Source organism: Micropterus dolomieu, linkage group LG09 (genome assembly GCF_021292245.1).
Source record: "Micropterus dolomieu isolate WLL.071019.BEF.003 ecotype Adirondacks linkage group LG09, ASM2129224v1, whole genome shotgun sequence".
NCBI classification, from domain to species: Eukaryota; Metazoa; Chordata; class Actinopteri; order Centrarchiformes; family Centrarchidae; genus Micropterus; species Micropterus dolomieu.
Genome location: NC_060158.1, coordinates 6,572,570 through 6,593,341, shown reverse-complemented (window position 1 = coordinate 6,593,341; position 20,772 = coordinate 6,572,570). Strand labels below are relative to the sequence as shown.

The window sequence follows — 20,772 nt, the reverse complement described above, 5'->3', positions numbered from 1 at the left end:
AGCGATCAGCTGATTTTATTCACGGAGCCTCTGGCTGCAGCTGCGGCCGCTTCAGATGTAGTTGGTTTGGTCGGCTGGACAAGCAGCCTCTCTTTTCCTTTGTTTGTGAGTCTTTAGTGTAGTTTAGTGACTTGTTTAAAACAGACGATTTACTTGTTTTATACTTGTGACTGTCGTTTTTGGAGAAGGCTCACCAATAAAGGAAAAAACACTCGAGAAGGTCTTTCAATTCAGTTTATTGATAGAAAGTTAACAAAATTATTTCCGTTGTTTACTTTCAACACAAAAAATTAACTAAATTTCGTTTCCCACAACTTATTTGGTCACTAAACTATTTCACCCCTCCTCTTTCATTCAAATATAAAAAGTTTGCAAGCTGTAGTCTTTCCCCGTATAATACTACCCGTGAGGATGACATAATTAGGATGAGGACAATGTGATACAATTTCCCAATACTTTTATGTAACAGTTAATAATAATAATAATAGGCAACCAATTAACTACTATGGCTTCAACAGGTGGCATTTTAGTAAAGGTATCGAATGAAGTACTCTATTGGTATCTGTATCACTTTAAGGGTTTGGTATTGTATCGTAAAATTCTAAAACGATACCAAACCCAACTCATTACCCTTGAACATAAAAATTGGAAGATTGCATATTATGGTACTGTGATGATGTGCTGATTTGCTCTTTGCTCATTCTCTTGCTGAATGTGTGATGTTACTTACTTGAGTGGGTACATCCGAAGTGCCACGTCCATGCCAGGGCAGTATGACAGGAAAGCAGCCAGAGCTGTTTCCTCAAACAGGCCAAAGATCAAAATCTTATTCCTGCCGGAAAATAAACACAGAAAGAAGAGAGTTAATTATGCAAGCAATGCCTTGTCACTACCACAAACCCCTTTTTTTGTTCTTTCTTTCTTCAGAGAAAAGACCTGTATACTGTGCAGTGATGTAATAAATATTCAAATCCTTCACTTGATTAAAAGTACCAACACAACAATGCAGTAATACTCCTTCAGAAGTCAAAGTCATAGCAGAAAATTATAATACTGAAGTACATCTTATCAAAATAGCACTTAAATAAAATACTTAGTAAATGCACTGTAGTTCCTTTCCCCACTTGGGCCCTGTCTACATATTGTAACACTGTAAAACACAATGTTACTACATTAGTACAAACTGACTTAAGTAGCAGGAGGTATCAGACACTGTAAGCACAAGCTAAAGTTAGCATATCCCCTATTCAAAGTTAAAATACGAGGCATGAGAATGAGGATATTTCTGGATGTTTTTAAATGTTACAAAATCAGTTGAGCCAACGTTTTTATATGTTGGATAAATAAACATTAGGCCATCATTAGCTACATTGTTGGTTGTTTACATTTCAAACAAAATTTCAAATAAAATGCCAACTCGGTATGAGTCTGAAGTTCGCTCCAGCTCTCTAATGCTGCACTGATGTTCATTCTGTGCAGCATTATTCAGGTAAACTCATTTTTTATATAGTTGTTTGACTTACTTCATGCCCTGCTGGAACACAGAGTTACGTCTGGTCTTGCAGATGATGACATCTGCCCACTGCACCACCACAATACTGACGAAGAAGGCTGTGTGGCAAGTAAACTCTACAATCTTACGCTGCTCGTAGGTCTGCACAGAGAAAAAGGAAGAGAGAAACATAATGTACAAGGTGTTTCTGTGATGGATTTCGATTTAAATGGTTTTCGGCACAATACTTTGAAGAGGCTGTTGCCCTTTCATTTACATCAATATTTTTGTTAATCAAGATTACCTCTAGTAAACTAATTGTAAATGATATATTTTGTATGAGTTATCTGCTATAATCTCACAACACACAACATGGGAATGTCACAATAGATACATTCCTCTCTTGTAAACAGTGATATTCTATTAGGTCAATCAAACGTAGCTCCTCCGTTACAAGTGAACATAACTTAGGTAGGAGAACTGATATTTTGTCAGGTCACTCTTACCCATTGCTGCCCGTAGCTGTCCTCCAGGTCGTTGGTGGAACGATCGTCCCAATTAAGCCGGATGCCGACAAGCAAAGATGGCAGAAAACCATTTTCAGCCATGATGACAAAATAGGCGAAGAATCCGCCAAGAGCTTGGATCATCCCTGCAGACACAGACAGAGTTTAGTCACTCATTCATTAGGTTTCTCTGACAAAGTAAAGTCCTATACACCCATAATAATTGCACTAATATCTCACCATTAAAGTGCTGATGATTTATTGGTGATAAAATGCAACACACTCTGTTTACAGTTCACATTGTATATTGAATAACATAAACATGGCAACTACCAATCTGTCCATAGGCGATGCTGATGAGTCTCTCGTTGACCAGTTTGTCCCTCAGTGGGTTCCTGGGCTGGCGCTTCATGATGTCACTCTCTGCTGCCTCGTAAGCAAGAGAGATGGCTGGTACCTGACAGAGGAGACAGCGAGAGAGAAAGCGAGAGAGACATAGTTGTTATGGTGGTTTTATTTGCAATTTCATGTGTCTGCAGCCTGGCCAGTGAAGGCATCTGCCTCTGGGTATATTTTACATTATTATTATCGTTTATTTCAACATGCTACACTTTCCAAGCATGAAAAACTAGACTGGTCTTATACTGCCACCTAGTGTCCGTTTTGTGTATGAACATTTTAGAAATAACCTTGAACTCTTATTCAGAGCTATTTTTAATTCATTGTTTTGAATTGTGATGCTTAAATAGAGCAGTATAATCATTTATAATGCAAGTGCCAGGTAACAAGTGGGGGATACCATTACCTTTAATGTCTATTACAGGGCTCTGCGTGCAGGCTTTGGCTTGTTGGTAGAAGTGAATGAATGTTTGTTTAAGTTGCATCGTTTTAAGCAAGATGTGAAAAAATTTATTAGTCTTGTTTACTGAGCTTGGCTTAGCATTTGATAATTGATATTTCATAATTTATTTTATAATTTTCACACTAAATTGTGTTTAGTATCACTGGCTTGTTTTCATTAAATTCACCATAAATGTGGAAATATTCCCAGATTGCATTCTTCCAATTCAAATCATGTTATTTATGCAGCAAAACTGACAATTCTGACTTGACTGTAAATATTTTACCCACCTGGGTACCTGTCTGACATCAATGTAAACAGTTTAGGGCTGTTCCCGACTAAGGATTTACATATTCGAATCAGAATTGTCATGTACTGCCTAGAGTCGACTGATAGTCGAATCATGGGTGTTTTTGTGTGTGGCGATTGCGAGCGGGGAGGGGGGGGGGTTTACACACGGTAGCTTCGCTTTAATCTTGAGAAGCTGCAGAGCTGCAGTCTTACACTGTAAATTTCCAGCTAAACTGATGCTTTCTGAAGACCTTTCTCTCTCTCTCTCTCTCTCTCGCCTGTCATTCACCGGTCTTGTGTGAGTTTTGCGTGCATGCCGTGCTGCCGACAACTACATGCACATCGCGGTTCCATGTGGGTCTATTTCAGATTTAAAAACGATAACATATTCTTTCTTTGGTTCATCGACGATGATAAGTCGAATCAGGCTCCGCCCATCGAAGCATCGAATCTTCGACTATTGGGGGTCAGCCCTAATACAGTTCACTTGTTTGTGTTCAGCTGAGCTTTACTGCTTCACTGTGCATGCATGAGTGTTCAACCATTAAGCATGTAATCATGTAAAAGAGCTGCATGTATGGGGCCACCTGTGATTGGATATGCGGGTTCAAACATTGGCTTCTGCATTTTTAATGACTGACCGGACATATGAAGATTAGAGCTGTATGCTGCAGTCTCACTGTGTCGCTGCCCGGTTATGTTTGTATGTTGGTGTCACTTACCATGTCAGTTCCCAGGTCGATGCAGAGGATGGTGATGGTGCCCAAAGGCAGTGGGATGTTGACCAAGATGAAGAAGAGGAAGGGGGTGATCTCTGGGATGTTACTAGTCAGAGTGTATGCAATGGACTTCTTCAGGTTGTCAAAGATCAGACGGCCTGTGAGGATGAAGGTGGTGTTTAAATAAACAGCCAAAACGTCAATAAGCAGGGATGATGGCAATACTACTTAATATGAAGTAGATCCAACACCTAAGTCAACACTGCTAGCTTTTTATATACAAAAAAACCCCAATCTCATTAGGAAAACATGAACAATAGTGTTTTGCATTAGACTACTGTGTAATATTAGTAATTCATCATTCAAATCCACACTGCAAAAACTAAAATCTTAGTAAGATTAATTATCTTAATTGAAGGCAAAATATACTTGTTTTTTGTCTGACAAGATATTTCTTTTTTTTGGTGAAATATTCTTGTTCTGTTGGCAGATCATTTGCTTCTTTTAAGTAATATTTTCCCCATTTTAATGAATTTTTTCCCCCTTGTTTTTGAGAGCTCTGTTTTTGCTGTGCATGTCTTTCTTGCCTTTCTATGTTATTTATTGTCACTGTTTTTTCACTGCACATCCATTATTTTTTGTTAAAAACAAGACTATAAACTGTATATACAGTACATACATACTATACATATTAAAGAGACTCAACAACAAATAGATAGCAAGAGGACACTACATTTTTCTTGCTATCTTTGAAAATGTATTTCTCCTATCAAACATTAAGCGCTTATTCACAGCCGATCAAAATGGAATGAATAGTGTATTGCAAAAGTATGTGAAACCTACATGATTTTCATCTGGAAATCTTAGGTTTACTTTTGTTCTTCTTAGGCACGATGCTAAAAAACATTTTAGCTCAACTGACCCTTTCTTTAAATTCTCCCTTCATCCCACTATTCTTTCAATTGTTAACTGTTTACAGTCCATGTCTTTCCTCCACTCTCCCATCCTCTGCGTTGATCCCTCACCTTCCTCTACTCCAGTGACGATGGAAGCAAAGTTGTCATCCAGCAGAATCATGTCTGCAGCCTGTTTGGACACGTCTGAGCCAGAGATTCCCATGGCAACACCGATGTCAGCTTTCTTCAGGGCAGGAGAGTCGTTCACACCGTCACCAGTCACAGCCACAATGGCACCCTGACAGAAAAGGAAAATACACGGTTTAGGATTTTCATTCCCTCCCAGAACTCTCAATTCTAAAAACCATGCACTTCATTACATACTAGAGTTGAAAAGATATAATTGCGATAATTGTGACTGACATGCAATTGCAATATGATTGTGCCGGTGCATACTTGCCTTTAGCTGTGTGTACATGTGTACGACTGTTTTTGTATGTATTTATGGCAAATGTACCTGTCTCTGGCAGCCCTCTACAATGATAAGTTTCTGCTGTGGGGAGGTTCTGGCGAAGACAATCTCTGTGTGGTTCCTCAAAATATCATCCATCTGATCCTGATCGAGTTCTTTCAAATCTGTACCGTGGATCACACAAGCCTTGGCATCCCTACGCAACACAAATAAAGCAAAACACTCTTTAAATACCAAACTATAAAAGCTACTGTCATATAAGGTGCTGCAAAGTTAAAGACTACACTGAGCATTAACTGTATCAAAATGATTACAAAAGTCTCACTTGTATCCTGCAATGCCACAGCATTGGCAACTTGTAAACCTAATTTGCATTTTCTCTTACCTTGGGTTGACCTGGCTGACAGGGATGTTGAGGCGGGCAGCTATGTCTTCTACTGTCTCGTTGCCCTCTGAGATGATGCCTACACCCTTAGCAATGGCCTTGGCTGTGATTGGGTGGTCACCAGTCACCATAATAACCTAAAATATAGGAGGAGAAAGATGATGGAAACAGAAGTAGGAGATGAAAGAGAGAAGAAGAATGAAAGAAGTGTGAGAAAAGTAGACAAATACAATTCAATAAAACATTCAATGAAATTCCTCTAAAAACGTGTATGACAGTCAACCACAGCGTTCACATTCAGGTGGGTGCTATGTTCTGCTTTTCCAGGCCTTTAAATGGCAGATTTGAAAAGTGTTCACCTTGATGCCAGCAGAGCGGCATTTGCCCACGGCGTCAGGCACAGCAGCACGGGGAGGGTCAATCATGGACATGAGGCCTACAAAGCAAAGGTTGTCTGTCTGGAAGTTGACGTCATCTGTGTCGAATGCAAAACCTTTGGGATACTTGTCCTCTGGCATGAACAGGTGGCAGAAACCTGGAGGAATTATGGAAGAGGAAAGAAGGACAAATTAATTGTACACATAGGAATATCTACCGATTTCTTAAAAATAGGACAATTCCAAATCATGACTATTTATTAAATTACTGCACTTTTCCTTACCCAGTACTCTCTCTCCCAGTCCTCCCAGTTCCAGATAGGCATTTTGGAAAGCCTCTTTCAACTCATCGTCCATAGGCTGCTCCTTGCCCTGCACCATGATGGTGGAGCAGCGGTCCAGGATCCTCTCTGGGGCTCCCTTCATCACCAACAGGTAACGGTTCTCATTTTCCTCTTCAACTTCATGAATGGAGAGCTGATGGGAACATATTTTAGTGTTAATATAAGAACCACTTAAGAAGAATGTAGTGTTTTTGCCTGTTTTAGCCCATTGTTACGGCCGCCGCTGGCTGCCTTAGAGTAATAGTTGTGTTCTGGAGTTCTCTGAATGGTATGCAAATCCCAGCTGTGAGTCCCTGTTGAGGATTGGTTCCTCTGGACCTGGGACCACCCACTTCCTGGTTGCTGTTTGCTGGCGTCTGATTGGTGTGGCCGAAGATCCGACCGAACCTGCCAACCAGGACTCGCCAATCAACACCAGCTGGCCTACAAATAGTTTGTGTCTCTGCAGTTCGAGGCGACTGTGATCAGTTTGCCTTGTTGTTACTAGTGTACCCTTGTGAATAGTGAATTTCTTGAGTGTTGAATTTACCTGTTTCTGTCGGTTGCCTGCCTAAGTGGCTTCCGTCAGTTAGAACCCTTGTAAATCACATAGTGGTTTGAGCATTGTCTGTTTGGTTACTTAGCATTCTTGTAAGGCATATAGGTGCTGACCTCCTTTTGTTCTCCAGTGTTTTTTGAGTAGAGCTGTCTTTGGACAATACCTCCTTTTGTTTCCTTTTTTTTTGTCAGTACCTATATAGCCTCCTTTTGTTGTGTTTTCTTGAGACAAATCATTTAATTAAACATTTGACTTTACCCTAAATTCAGTTGTCCTTTACCACCTTCATTTCCATCCCAAATACCTTGTTACTGCCCTACCCTAACGAGCTGGGTTGTAACACCATTTACTACAAATATACGTGGATCTTATGCATTAGTTATCAGCTGCACGAGTAAGCAAAGGGGACAAACCTGGTACTTGTTGGTGGAGTTGAAAGGGATCTCGGCCACCTTCTTGTTCTTTTCTCTCATTGCTTTGACGGAGCCACAGGACAGCTCAATACACTTCAGCAGGGCTGACTCAGAGGCGTCGCCGGCCACCTCACGTTTAAGGATGGGCAAAGAGTCCTGGCCAGCCTTGAACACAGCACGGTTGCACAGAGCAGCGATGCGGGCCAATGACACCCATGTAAGGGAGCTTTTGTCAAAGGAGGAGCCTTGAGATTGATCAGAAAAAAAGGAACATTTATTAACAAGTGTCTCAGCATTCACTCAAGCGGAGCAGCCAACTCCTTGTCTTAACTAAACTACATCCAGGTCCCCTGCTGTTTGCCCAAATTTGTATTTTCTGTTCCAGAAACTTCCAAGATGCAGGCAAGGAGCACACTTATGCTTATTACACTCACTTGGTAAGATTGGTACACTTATGCATTTACTGTGATCCTGTCCAATGGTAGAAAGATTCTGGTTTGAGGTGAAAGATGTCTTACAGGAAATAATGAATGTTCACATTCCACATTGTCCTGTTGTATGTATTATCAACCTAGCCTAGATAATTCTCATGAATTGGAAAACCCTTAAACCGGACTGTTTTAATAAATGCAACTGGTGGAAGGACTTCCTGGACTTACTATCAATGGAGAGCGCATCCTCAACCCTAAGGACTATGATACTCGGACTAGGTGCCCAATGGATTTCATTAGAGAATATATGAACAATAACTGAATATCATTAATATCATATAACAGATGTAAAGTAGAACTGATATTGATATATATATATATATATATATATATATATATATATTGATATTGAAAAGGTTGAAGCTGTCTACAGAGACTGGGAAACTGCCCTGGCCTCATCATCCCCAATGTTAATCTGTACCTTCGCCCCTCCCTTTCCTTGTAAGGTCCTCTGTTTCATTTTAATATTGACTAAAAGTTTGTAAATTTTAATCTTAATTTAGTCTGATTGATAGTCGAATCATGTACTGTGTTTGTTTGCGTAGTCTTATTGTTGACCCTTTTCTCTCTGCTCGCCTGCCATTCACCGATATTGTGCAGTTTTGCATGCATGCACGTCGCAGTTCCTCGCGGGTCCATTTCAAGTACTATTTAAAAACAATATTCTTTGTGTGGTTTATCAATGGTGATAAATGATCCTAACGTCCCGCGAGGTGCGAACAACTCTGCACAACAACGGTGAAGTTAAGTCTCCGTCTCTACAGCAAGTTCCTCCATCGAATCTTCAACTATTCGAGGTCATCCCTAGTATAGTTTTAGTCAATGAAAACTGTTTGTATTAAACTATTCAGTCAATCTAGTCTAGCCAGAATCCATAATTATTTGTAATTTTAGTCAATGATCCAAAACATAGCCTTCTGACTTAATACAGCTTGAAAAAACAACCTATTGGATGGATAGATGGCCAATAAAAAGACAGTACATAAATATATTTATCTACATGTTGCAACCAAGATGGAGCCTTTAGTCATAGTTAACATAATTAACACTATATAATATTCTTAATATTGTACAGAGAGACAATGGTTTAATTTCAAACCGCATGAAATCAGGAGAGAGAAAAAAATATCTCACCAGACTGGTCCTCTGTGGTGTCGGCCTCGTGGATCTGGTTGTCGAACCACATGTGGGCCACGGTCATCCTGTTCTGGGTCAGGGTGCCCGTCTTGTCTGAGCAGATGGTGGAAGTCGAGCCCAGCGTTTCCACAGCCTCCAAGTTCTTTACCAGGCAGTTCTTACGAGCCATGCGCTTAGCAGTAAGTGTCAGACACACCTTTTGAGAGAAGAGACGAGAGAGACAAAAGCAAAGAAGGAAACAGAGGAGGACGGAATAGCAAGGAGAGACAGAAAGAAATAAGTTGTTGTCAACAAAATAAGACAAAATGAGGAATATAAACAAAGAAAAAAGGGAGAAAGAGAAAAATAATCAGAATCTATGTGGTAAACAAACAACACAGATTAACATCTCCAGCTGCTAAACTAACTTCTTCCAATGAGCCGACAAATCAGTGTCACACTGTGCCTGAAAACAATTAACCACACACAAGAACCAAACCGCACTAAGGCAACTGGAGAGGTTTATTCTGCTCACAAAAATGCTTCTCTATAGAAAAATGCACTAAAATCAAAACCTTTCTCCAAAAATAAAAACACCAGCCCTGAGCCCAAACAGTGATGCAGACTGAAAATGAGGCATGAACAAGTGAAGCGGTGCAGCAGAGCAGCGGTGCATTATGTCATCATGCCAAGTACAGCACGAGCCAAACACAACTAGCCAAGACCAAGCAGAGGAGGCCGAATTATCGAGCTGACTACTCATTAGCCTAATATCATTACATTAGCTAGCTGTTGTCATTGCAGACAGCACCGTGACTGGCCTGGAAAGGAGAGAGAAACATACAAAGAGGATGATGGAGAGAGACACAGAGACACACAAACACATATGGGGCTACCTTGGGAGAGAGAGAAGGGAGAGATGGAAAGAGAGATATACAAACACAGACAATATACCACTTTCACCACAGATACTGACACATGGAGAACGTTAATGCACAGAAATACAATCACACAGAGATGCACACAGACATACAGCAACATCACAACACATTGAAAACACGCAAGCAGAGACACAGAAGAAGCAGGGACACAGACAAGACATACAATCAGACATAAGTGAAACTACAAACTTGTGGAATCTGATTGGTGACATTCACTGTTAGGACTACCTGTAGTATATTCAGTGGTGCAAGGTAACTCTCTTAATCACATTAGAGTGTGGCTTATTTATGAGAAACCATAAATACTTTGTTTCAAAGTCAATTATTTGAATTTGGTGCTGTATTTCAGGGCAAAAATGTTAAAAGCTGTCACTGTTTGTGTACTTCCTTAGATTTCTCTATTATTTGAAAGTATGAATTATATAGAAAATACTGTTTGATACAAATCTGTACAAATCACTGAGAACTGAGGATTCCTTTCCCCCAACTAACCATCTATCTCTCTCTCTCACACACACACACACACACACACACACACACACACACACACACAAACAGAGCAGTTTCTCATTTCTCTGCCTACTCACAGTGACTGTAGCCAGCAGTCCCTCTGGCACATTAGCCACAATGATACCGATAAGGAAGATGACAGCCTCCAGCCAGGAGTAACCCAGGATGATTGACAGGATGAAGAAGCTCACGCCGAGGAAAACGGCCACACCCGTGATGATGTGGATGAAGTGCTCGATCTCCTTAGCAATGGGTGTCTGAAGAGGAGAAGATGTTTGGATTGATTGAACATGATTGACTGCTCTCACCTGGATGCACCAACTAGAATTTGACACATAATGACACTAAGAAACTACAACTCTTTACTGAAGCCTGTGCATATGAAATTACTTTAGGGTTTGGCAGCTCTTTAAGGTTAGCTGAGCCAGAAAACTTAGGGAACTTCTTAGATAAGCTGTTGTTTTTTTGATACTTTTACTTTTACATAAAACTTGACAAAAAAAGGCTGTTTTAGTCAGTAACCTCCATTATGTGGCTTGTAAATGACGTGTAACAGACCATTGTCAGATAATTAATAATAATGAATATGGTACCTTGCCAGTCTCCAGGCCTGAGGTGAGAGTGGCGATGCGCCCCATCACCGTTCGATCGCCAGTACACACAACAATGCCACGCGCCGTACCTGGAGGAAGAGACATTATCTGTATCTTTATCACTTCCAGATAGTATTAAGAAGTAGGAAAACAGACTGTGAGTATAGATGGATGAGTGGACAGACTTGTCTGAGGAGCTAATGCAATAAAAGTCTGTGTCCACAGGGGGGCACCATACATTATTTTCCTATTCTACCACTAAAAGTAATCGGTTCACATATCCAGTCATTGGGCTCCCCCGATGAACAGTTTTGTCACTGACCACTCCTTTGTTGACTGTCCCCTACAGTGCAAGCCAATGGGTAGCATATTTTTTTGCAGGACTATTTGAACACTGAACCGCAATAATACAAACATACAAATGTAGCCAGATGAATGAACACACACACCCAAATAGAAATATTTACACAAGACAGACAGTGGCAAACCCTAACAGTATAAATGGTAAATATGATGGAAATAATGATGATTTTGGCTTTGGACAGAGGGAATGATGATGGTGATCTTACCCTCAACACAGTTGGTGGAGAAAAAGGCAATGTTGCGGGTTTCCAGGGCGTTGTCATGGGTACAGTCAGGTGACCTGGTCTGGGGCTCTGATTCACCAGTCAGGGATGAGTTGTCCACCTGGATAGAGCAGGAGAAAACCATTTGGTAAGTGAGTGATGGAGGGGGTGAAAGACGAAGAGGAAGATAGGGGAGTGCAACTGGTTGAGTGCATTCATGATAAGGTACAAAGCCATACAGCAAAGCAGATCTTGTTCATTCATGCTTGCTGTGCCTCTAATGACTGTGTTGCTGTGCAGAGATTTTTTGTGTTTTAATACAGCCATTACATTTCTTACCTTCTCTGCAAACATTTTGAGACTGATCAACCAGCACATCAGGTGGATGGACAAAAGCTCACTGCTGATGTCACACTCATATCATCCACTCTTTCTTACATTTTTAAATGAATTAGATAACAATGGATTACATTTATATAGCGCTTTATCTTGATACTCAAAGCGCTTCAGAGTGAAAGGGGGAAAACTCACCTCAACCACCACCAATGTGTAGCACCCACCTGGGTGATGCACGGCAGCCATTTTGCACCAGAAAGCTCACCACAGCTTGAGGTGGAGAGGGAGGGAAACATAGAGCCAATTACACCGAGAGATGATTAGGCGGCCAGATGGAGATGGCCGGGTTAGGAATTTTGCCAGGACACCGGTGAAGCCCCTACTCTTTGCGATAAGTGACACAGAATTTTAAGACCACAATGAGCCAGGACCTCGGTTTAACGATTCACCTGAAGGACGGCATCTCATACAGCATCCCCATCATGTGATTTTTTTATCATTAGGACCAGAGGGACGACTGCCAACTACTGGCCCTCCAACACCACTCCCAGCGACAACTGAGTTTTCCCAGGAGTTGGCCCTTCAAAGTACTAGCCAGCCCCACACCTGCTTTGTCATTCAGCAGAAACAGGGTTTGTATGTTCGTATGGCTAACTTTTATGGGGCAACCACATTCTTACTGTTGACCACTATAAGGTAATGAGCTGAAAGGTAATATATTAACTTATTGTATATTTAAATATATAACTCTAACTCCAATTGTGTGGCAACTGAAATCTTGATACTCCATATAGGCAGCCCACATGCCAAAGCTGTCCTGCCAGCAATAATATCTGGCATGAGGCCAGATCAATTTAAATAGCAGCAAATAAACCAAACATTATACAGGCTGGTGGTGAAACAGATCTCAGTCATGACAGCAAAAGTTACTCACATAATCACTTCAAGTTATTGTGCCTACAAAAAAAAAGAGCGAGAAAGTCTCTGCAGCAGTACTTTATGTCATGTTAATTCAGAGCTTTTACTTTGAAAAGTTCTGAAGGAAATTCAAAAGAGTCTCTGGCTTGCTTGACACACCTCTGAAAAAGCTGTCAGCAAACGTGAGATTGGATTCACCTGAATGAGAAACGAAGGAATTTGTTGATTTATTTGCCTACCCCTGCTCTAGAGACACCTTTACAGCAGATGTTGCTTATCTTTGGGTTGTTATCTGTGCCTTTAGCCCACCTTGCAGCCATGGGAGGAGATGATGCGGAGGTCAGCTGGAATCCTGTCTCCTCCTTTCACCTCCACCAGGTCTCCTGCCACCACCTGCTCAGCATCAATCTGCATCTTCTCTCCCTCACGGATCACCAGGGCTTGCTGTGAACAGAGAGAGAGAGAGCGAGAAAGAGAGAGAGAGAGGGAGAGAGGGAGGGAGAGAATGTAATCCAAAAAATAACACAAAATCTCTGTAAAGAAATATTTAGAGAGAGGTTATAGAAAATGTCAAACAGCACAGTGTAACAACTAAAGTATTTAAAGGTACTTCACAGATTTGGGGGGGGGGGATAGTGTGAAATCTGTGAAAGCAAGATCTGTGACAAGCAGCTTCATAAAAATGTTCCATTTAATTACCACCTGCATTACTTGGGAACCCAATGTAAGATACAAATTATGACCCTACTTGTTTTATAACTCTTTAGTCTGAATTACAGAGGCTTAGTCCCTCCTTGGAGTTCTAATAACCTAACCTAATAAGAAAAAATATGTTTAACTTAATCTACAACAAACAACTATGTAGTGGAATGAAAAAAAAATAGACCAGAGCAGATTGAGCTGGAGTTCACAACGGTACATTTACAGTATAAACATCTATAATAATGAAGTGTTTGTTTTAATTTGTTTAACAAGTATTACTGCAGTTTTCATTTAAAATAAATTTTTTGTAGCCATCTTCTAAAAACGGTGATTTATATCATATACTTATCTAAAATTACATTAAATGCCCCTTTATGAATTGATATAATTATCCACTTTAAAGACTCAACATATTACATAATAAAACATTTTTATTTGTGAGTTAAAGGCTATGATAATCTAAACACAATGTTTACCCTTTCTATAACCTTAAAAAGTATTTTTTTTGCCCAGCATCATCATTTAAAGATTATCACAAAAGAACAAACTCCAAGGAATTTGACAAGGCATTTACAAAGAAGCACTCCAGGTTATTTCGGTATCTTTGTAGTGTTTCTCCCACCATCTTCTCTTGCCTTTCAAGCTTCTGCTAACATTTTTACTATAAAATCCACCAGAAAGGTTAAACTTGCAATGTTGCAACTTTTGGGAACAATTATCACACAAAACTCATTACAACAAACTAGAGTGTCCAGTACCTGAGGGACCATGTTCTTGAAGGACTCCATGATCTTGGAGCTCTTAGCTTCCTGGAAGTAGGAGAAGCAGCCGGTGATAATGACGACAGCTGACAGCACGATACCCAGATACAACTACAAAGAGAAGGAAGAAGGAAAGAAAGATGAAACTTCCATATTTAATGCAGAAATTAAGTGACTGACTTCACCTTTATCTAAAAATGTATCACAAAGGAAGTAAAAGTAGAGTGTGAGAGGTAAAGAAGCTATTTCAGGAAGTTGAGGCTTCTGTTAAGATTAAATTATAGAAATAACACAAATCATCTTTAAGCCTTTCATGTCATTTTTTCATCCTGTAGCTGCCAGCAGCTTTGATTTGGACCTGGAGGCTGTTCATCTGTTTGCCGTCTAATCTGTTAGGGGTTTTATGACTATATCGTGTGTCTATGTCTTGATGTCGTCTCATGGCAGTGCTAGCACCAACAGTCTGCTCTTCTTTCTGGTTAACATTCACATGCCTGTGCTGATTGTGTTTACGCATTGCTTGTTTCACCCTAAGTCCTCCCCTGTAGTCTGAATCAAGTCCTTTCATGTTTTCATTTGCGTTTAGCCTTAGTCCCTGGTTCTACGCTGCGCTCTGACCCAGCATGTAATAGTGCTGACCCATGAACACCCTTCTCTTACCCTGCTATTACCAATGGCAGGAGTCACACGCTCCCTGTGGGGGGCCCAAAACGGATGGTAACAGGATGGTGTCAGTCACGCTAAATATGGGTCAGCTGGCATGATTCGGACAAACAGCTGACACAAGCGTTACCACTTACACACATCCCTAAGGACCAGTGACTCAGCAAATTGCTTTTTGAGTGATGTGCTGGAGGACAGGGACCACACACATTAGCAACAAACATTCACCCCTTGGAATATCCACTTACGTTATCCCCAGCGGGCTCGTCCTCTGTGGCAGCCTGGATGGCGTAGGCCAGGAAGCAGAGGATGGCACCGATCCACAGGAGAATGGAAAAGCCACCGAACAGCTGGCGACAGAACTTGACCCACTCCGGTGTGGTGGGGGGTGGAGTCAGGGCGTTGGGGCCATCTCTGGCCAGGTACTCTGTTGCCTTGGCATTAGTCAAACCCTGGGAGAGTAGGCGGGAATGGAGAGGAAACAAATGAATATGGATTAAAGGAGAAATGCATTAGCAGAGGCAACAGGGCAGTGAAGAGGTTGGAGTTGTAAAGAGTGAATAAGTAAGAAAGGAAACAGGAAAGGAAGGACAGAGGGTGGAAAGAGGACAATTAGAATTGAGAAAGGATAGAAAAGTTGGGAAGAGAAAGTCAGTGTTGTGAGTGGGATATCAATGTAAATTGTATAATTGTTAAATCATCAGCATTGTGTTAAATCAGCATAGAAACAACCATATTAAGGAGAACTGATGGTGGAAAAGTGTAATTTATGATCTGAAGTGAACAACTTACCTGGACGATATCCGTGTTGTATTTCCGGCAAACCTCCTCAACGGACATTTTGTGTTCCGTCTACAAAGCGTTAAAATATAAAATTAAACTTAAACAAGCAGCCAGTTATCACATCAATTCAAAATTATATTGAAGATAAATTATGCATCAATCGAATGATACTATAAAACAATGCAAAACCTAATTTAAATCACTGTTCAAGATAGAACCCTACATTCTCTCCTTGGTTACTCAAATTATTTTCTCTATTTTACAAAAGTTCTCAAAGATGTTCAGTAATTTTTAAAATTATAATTAATACTTTGGAAATAAACATGTGTATCTGACTCAGCCCCAATAGTTTAATATAAAAAGGGATTTCCTGAGGGTTTGGCTTCCACAAAAAAAGGATTAAATTGCTCTGGCATATTACCACAAACCACACTGTACCACTACTGTACACCAGCTGTTCTGAAACACCACATCTCTGTTGTCTCTTTTTCAAACAGGGAGATTAGATTACAGTTGGATCGTAGCTCCATTGGAGTAAGGCCAGGATACACTATAAACTCCTGACTGCTCAGCTGGGAATTCAAGGCTTTTGTTATGCCTGACTAGTTATGCCTTGATTTGTTTGTTTGGTTTGTGGGCCACCAATCTGGTACATAAGTAGGTAAAACAAAAAACCAATAACCCCCAAATCATATGAAAAATAACACAGAGCCGTCACAGGAACTAGGAAGCGGTGTGCTTACTATGGGAACTTCCTTCTTGAGGTCATCCAGATCCTTTCCTCCCTTCTTCTTGGGCGACTCCTTCTCATCCTTGTCCTGCGTGGTGGCCACGCGGTAGCTGTCCGACCTTCCATACTGCAACACACAAACACAAGATCATTGAGTTTAGTCCTGTTGTGTAGTTACTACACAATTTTTTTAGCGCTGACACTCTTGTCCTTCTTCAACACAATCCGAAACATGACGATCAAATGGAATCACTGCCTGAAGGAAAATGCAAAGACAGCCCACACAGTCCTACTTGAAGTTGCAGAAAGCGTTGGTGTATTGTGAAAACCTAAAATAGTTTGTTCACTTAGAATTACCATTGAGTTATTTCATAAATGATTTTAAGAACATACTTGGCTTCCAACTCCCATTTTTCTTCTGTATTAAAGACCCAGTCAAAACATCTAGATTGAGATCCAAATTTAGATTTAATCCCCTGGTGTGAGAAGGGTAACTAGAAACTTCCTGATTAGATCTGGCACAGGCCTGTCTCAAGAGCTCCATTTAAACTGCAATTTACCCCACTTCTACTTAGGCTTCCACTGTTCAGGCTACAGAGGAAAAGTAAAAGCACTCAGGAAAGAGTGAGATCAAGGGAACATGTAGGGCCAGAAGGGAAACAGAAAGAAAAAAGGACCCAGCATAGGAGAATAAATTGGACAGTTACTGTAAAATGCATCATGGGATATTCACAATTGGCAGTGCCCTACATTGGTGTGTGTGGATTTTTTTTTATACAGCCTATGGTGTGGATACGTTTGTGGGTGTGTTTGAGCCCTTTCAATCTATGCACGGAAGTGTGTTTAGATTTGTGTATGTCTCTGCAAACAGCGTGTGTTTGTTATACAGATCTGCAAAAAAAGTCTTGCAAAACCTGCAACTTTGTTTTCTTTGATTATGATTCAATTATTCTGAGTTTCATTGTGCTCGAAGATTGTCTAAATGCCAGGATTTAAAGCTCTCAAGAACAATATTCTGGGGTAAAAAACAGTGATTACATGTATCAGGGAAATTAAAAAGTCATGAATGCAGGCCTTTAGCAACTTCCGTCCAAATCATGCAGGAAACATGCATTGCATTTGGACTACTGAGATGTGGCAGCAGGAAAGCAACTAACACGAATAAAAGAAATACTGCAAAGCTAGAAGTCTTTAGATTTGGGCTTGGTGGGTGATGAGACTTATCCTTTAAATCCATTGATGTTGGTAAGGTACTATTGTCTGCATCAGTATTATGAGGATGATGCAACTTTGCTCAAACAAACCCTAAAAACAATGTCATGCTATGTCTTCAAGTACATTGGTGTATTTGTGTGTAGCCCTCGCATGCCCATTTGCTCCTGGGGGATTAGTACCTTTTTCTCAGATCACCCTGTTACCCAGCATGCACCACATAGGAAAGGCTTTCCAGAGGATTTCAAGTAAAGAAGTAAAATGTCAGCCAGCTGCTTGCCTTACCACTGCATCTCCCATAGAAAGAGTTATATGACAGGATGAAAGGCAGGATGTAAAACATTTCTAATTGAAAATCCGACTAAATTCTGCTGAGTGCTCATGTTTTGATTTAAGTGAAATGAGACTACATCCAGCTCTGACCTTTATCGTTGAGGATCCCACTCTGGCACTAATGTAAAGTTTCATTACTTACACTAGATTCCTGTGAAATAATTTATTAATATTCTTTTACCTCCCAACGGGAACTGATCAAACTCACAGTGTGAAGAAGCTTGGTTCCATCCAGTGTTGATGAACTTACATTACTGTAGAAGAGCTTGTTAAATGTCTCTTAAGTGCCTTTTCACAGAAGACATTTTGACATGTCACAATAGGAAAAGGACAGGCGAAAATAATAAAACTAATGATAAAAATGATAAAACTAATGATTCCATTTAGCTGCTTTGGTTTCAGGCTCCCGATATTGTGCATGCTGGGACGTGAAGAGAGCAATAAAAACTAATTTCTTTAAATAACCTCAAGGAATACAAGTCCAGTATGAACACTATAAAATACTGACTAAGCATGGATAATTAAATGAATACATTTTTAAAGGAAATCTAACTTACTGATTTTGAGATTTTAAATAACCTTATGGACTTTATTTAATTTCACTTTGAGCCTAAACTCACTTCCCAGGAGTATTTTCATGGTGTGCAGCGAAATGTGTGACTACTTTCTACCGGGAGTGCATTTTGACTTGACATTTGTTCATCAGGCAGATGTTCACTTTAATTCAACCCTAATACAGATGTGTGAACACGTATTGTGAAAAGAAAAAACATATTGAGATTTATATTTTGTGTAACCCTGCATGATGACAGGGGAGAGCAGACTTATTTTGGTAAAAGCTTTTATGAGGATGAATCTAGGCTGAGAGATTTCACACTGATTTGATGGCTGTTTTATGCCATTTACCGTCCGTTTTTTCTAGGTACCTCATTACGATTATGAGGCTACGATGCAATTGTAAAATGAATAGGATACAGATGTATTTTTCTCACTGTTTGACTATTTGGTACTTTTAAAGCAAAGTATTTGTAACAATCCACAGTAGTAGGTAGTAATGAAATGCAGCTATTTAATGTTACTTCATATAAATCTAGCTAACAGTGCACATCATTATTACAGCGTTATTACTGACCTCTGCTGTTGCTATTTTTATTTATGAGGCTGCTGTTATTAGTATAGAGTCAGATACGTGTTGAACTACGCACTTTACAATGCTCCAGCCAAACACGTTCACTCCACCTTAATATCTCTGTTCCATTTTTTGTCTCGTATTGTGTAGTAATGTTTGTGTCTTGTCTTGTAAGTTGATTAATTTAATCTTGTATTGAGCACCATGGGCCTTGAGAAACAGAATTCTGTTCATTTGTGTACTTAATATGTGGATGAATGACAACAAACCAACTTTACAGCAGCCAAATAACATCCAACGTTCAATAGAATGCAGGTTTAAGGGACTTCCACGTTCGCATCAGATCGCTGACCAGAAGCTTCCCGCTTGGTAACAACTTTATGTCCCTTCACTGCCTGAAGGGAGCTAATGTTTGGAAGGGAGAGGGCAGGCATCAGGTGGACATCTTGTCACTGTGTGCTGGAATACAATCGAGCTGTTTTAAGGCAGTTCAGAGCAGTTTTGGTGATGCGAACTCCCTTTGGGCTGGACTTGGGTATTTTTCACTTTGTAAACCAATTACATGCACAAAGAAGGTATATAACACAATAAAGGAAAAGGAAAAAGCCAAAAAGCATAATTTGACCTCTTTAAATAAGGGTCTTTTCTTTCCATGGCCGAAGCAGAGATCCTAATTCATGACTTTGTTTCGTCTGGACTCGATTCCTTTAACATTTTGTTGTCTGGCCTACTGCACATTACTACTAGTAGTATTCAAATTGTTCAGAATGCTACAGCTGGGACCTTAACCAGAGTATTTGACCATATTTCACCAATTTTAGCTTCATTGGCGCCCTATTCATGTCAAATTTGAATTTAAGGTGCTTCTGATGACTTGTAAAATTGTAAATGCTCGCTCTGTTCTTATCTCTGTGGTCTCATTAAACCATATTTCCCATCATGTGCTCTCCACTCTCAGAATATTGGCCCCCTGTCTGTCCTCCTGAAGTCAGCTGGCTGCAGGGCCTTATCGTTCCCATTTTCTCTGGAATAATCTTCCTGCTGACCTCAGGCAGGCTGACTCTGCTGATGGCGTTAACTCTTTTGCTTTAATGTTCAATTTGTACATATCCTTCTATACTTCATGCCTCATACCTGCTACCATGTCACAGACTGAACCCAAGGCTTCTTGCAATTTATCCCTATTAAAAGGTTGTTTTTTTTGGATTCCACATTCATTTCGAGGGTCTAGGGACAGAGGGTGTTGTATGCTTGAAGCACCTTGAGGCAAAGTGTGATTTGTGATATTAGGCTGTATAAATAAAATTTACTTGAATATTGAATTGACTAGCATTGTGTGCGTTTACAGTGTACAGTATGTGTATACAATCTTTCCAGGCATATGTCTGCTTTTTTTAGTTAGCAATTCTTTTATTCTATCTGTGCACGCGTGTTTATCTTCAGCTTGACTGCAAGCATTAGCATTTTTGTGTGTGTGTGTATGTGTGAGTTTTGCCATCTGTCAGGAGGTGCAGTGTTCTCCGGGCAGTCGCGTCCAGCAGACCATTAGATTACTGCTGTTTACTACACTTACAGATTAACCCACTGAACAATAATAATCTCTCTCCATCACTTTCTCTCTCGCCCATCTTTTCAACCCCCTTCTCCCATTCATCCTTCCTTATTCACATATTAACAAGTATTGAATAATCACCAAGTTGTTGCAGTTAGAACA

At 40.2% G+C, this 20,772-nt stretch overlaps 1 protein-coding gene across 2 annotated transcripts in view; it reads right to left on the bottom strand.

Moving 5' to 3' along the window:
* The window catches only part of atp1a3a (ATPase Na+/K+ transporting subunit alpha 3a), a 34,675-nt gene that overhangs the window by 2,571 nt on the left and 11,332 nt on the right, over positions 1-20,772 (bottom strand). The window contains exons 2-21 of one of the 2 annotated variants that reach the window (XM_046057769.1): positions 16,398-16,511; positions 15,664-15,723; positions 15,120-15,323; positions 14,206-14,319; positions 13,055-13,189; positions 11,495-11,612; positions 10,926-11,014; positions 10,410-10,589; positions 8,900-9,098; positions 7,275-7,519; positions 6,264-6,456; positions 5,962-6,137; positions 5,603-5,739; positions 5,263-5,413; positions 4,875-5,043; positions 3,853-4,007; positions 2,332-2,455; positions 1,999-2,144; positions 1,524-1,654; positions 731-832 (exon numbers count right to left, since the gene is read on the bottom strand). In XM_046057769.1, the coding sequence (XP_045913725.1) occupies positions 731-832; positions 1,524-1,654; positions 1,999-2,144; positions 2,332-2,455; positions 3,853-4,007; positions 4,875-5,043; positions 5,263-5,413; positions 5,603-5,739; positions 5,962-6,137; positions 6,264-6,456; positions 7,275-7,519; positions 8,900-9,098; positions 10,410-10,589; positions 10,926-11,014; positions 11,495-11,612; positions 13,055-13,189; positions 14,206-14,319; positions 15,120-15,323; positions 15,664-15,723; positions 16,398-16,511 (2,942 nt within the window). Of the gene's footprint in view, positions 1-730; positions 833-1,523; positions 1,655-1,998; positions 2,145-2,331; positions 2,456-3,852; positions 4,008-4,874; positions 5,044-5,262; positions 5,414-5,602; positions 5,740-5,961; positions 6,138-6,263; positions 6,457-7,274; positions 7,520-8,899; positions 9,099-10,409; positions 10,590-10,925; positions 11,015-11,494; positions 11,613-12,022; positions 12,098-13,054; positions 13,190-14,205; positions 14,320-15,119; positions 15,324-15,663; positions 15,724-16,397; positions 16,512-20,772 lie in introns of those variants that run through there. The other variant, XM_046057770.1, reaches the window with a different exon arrangement.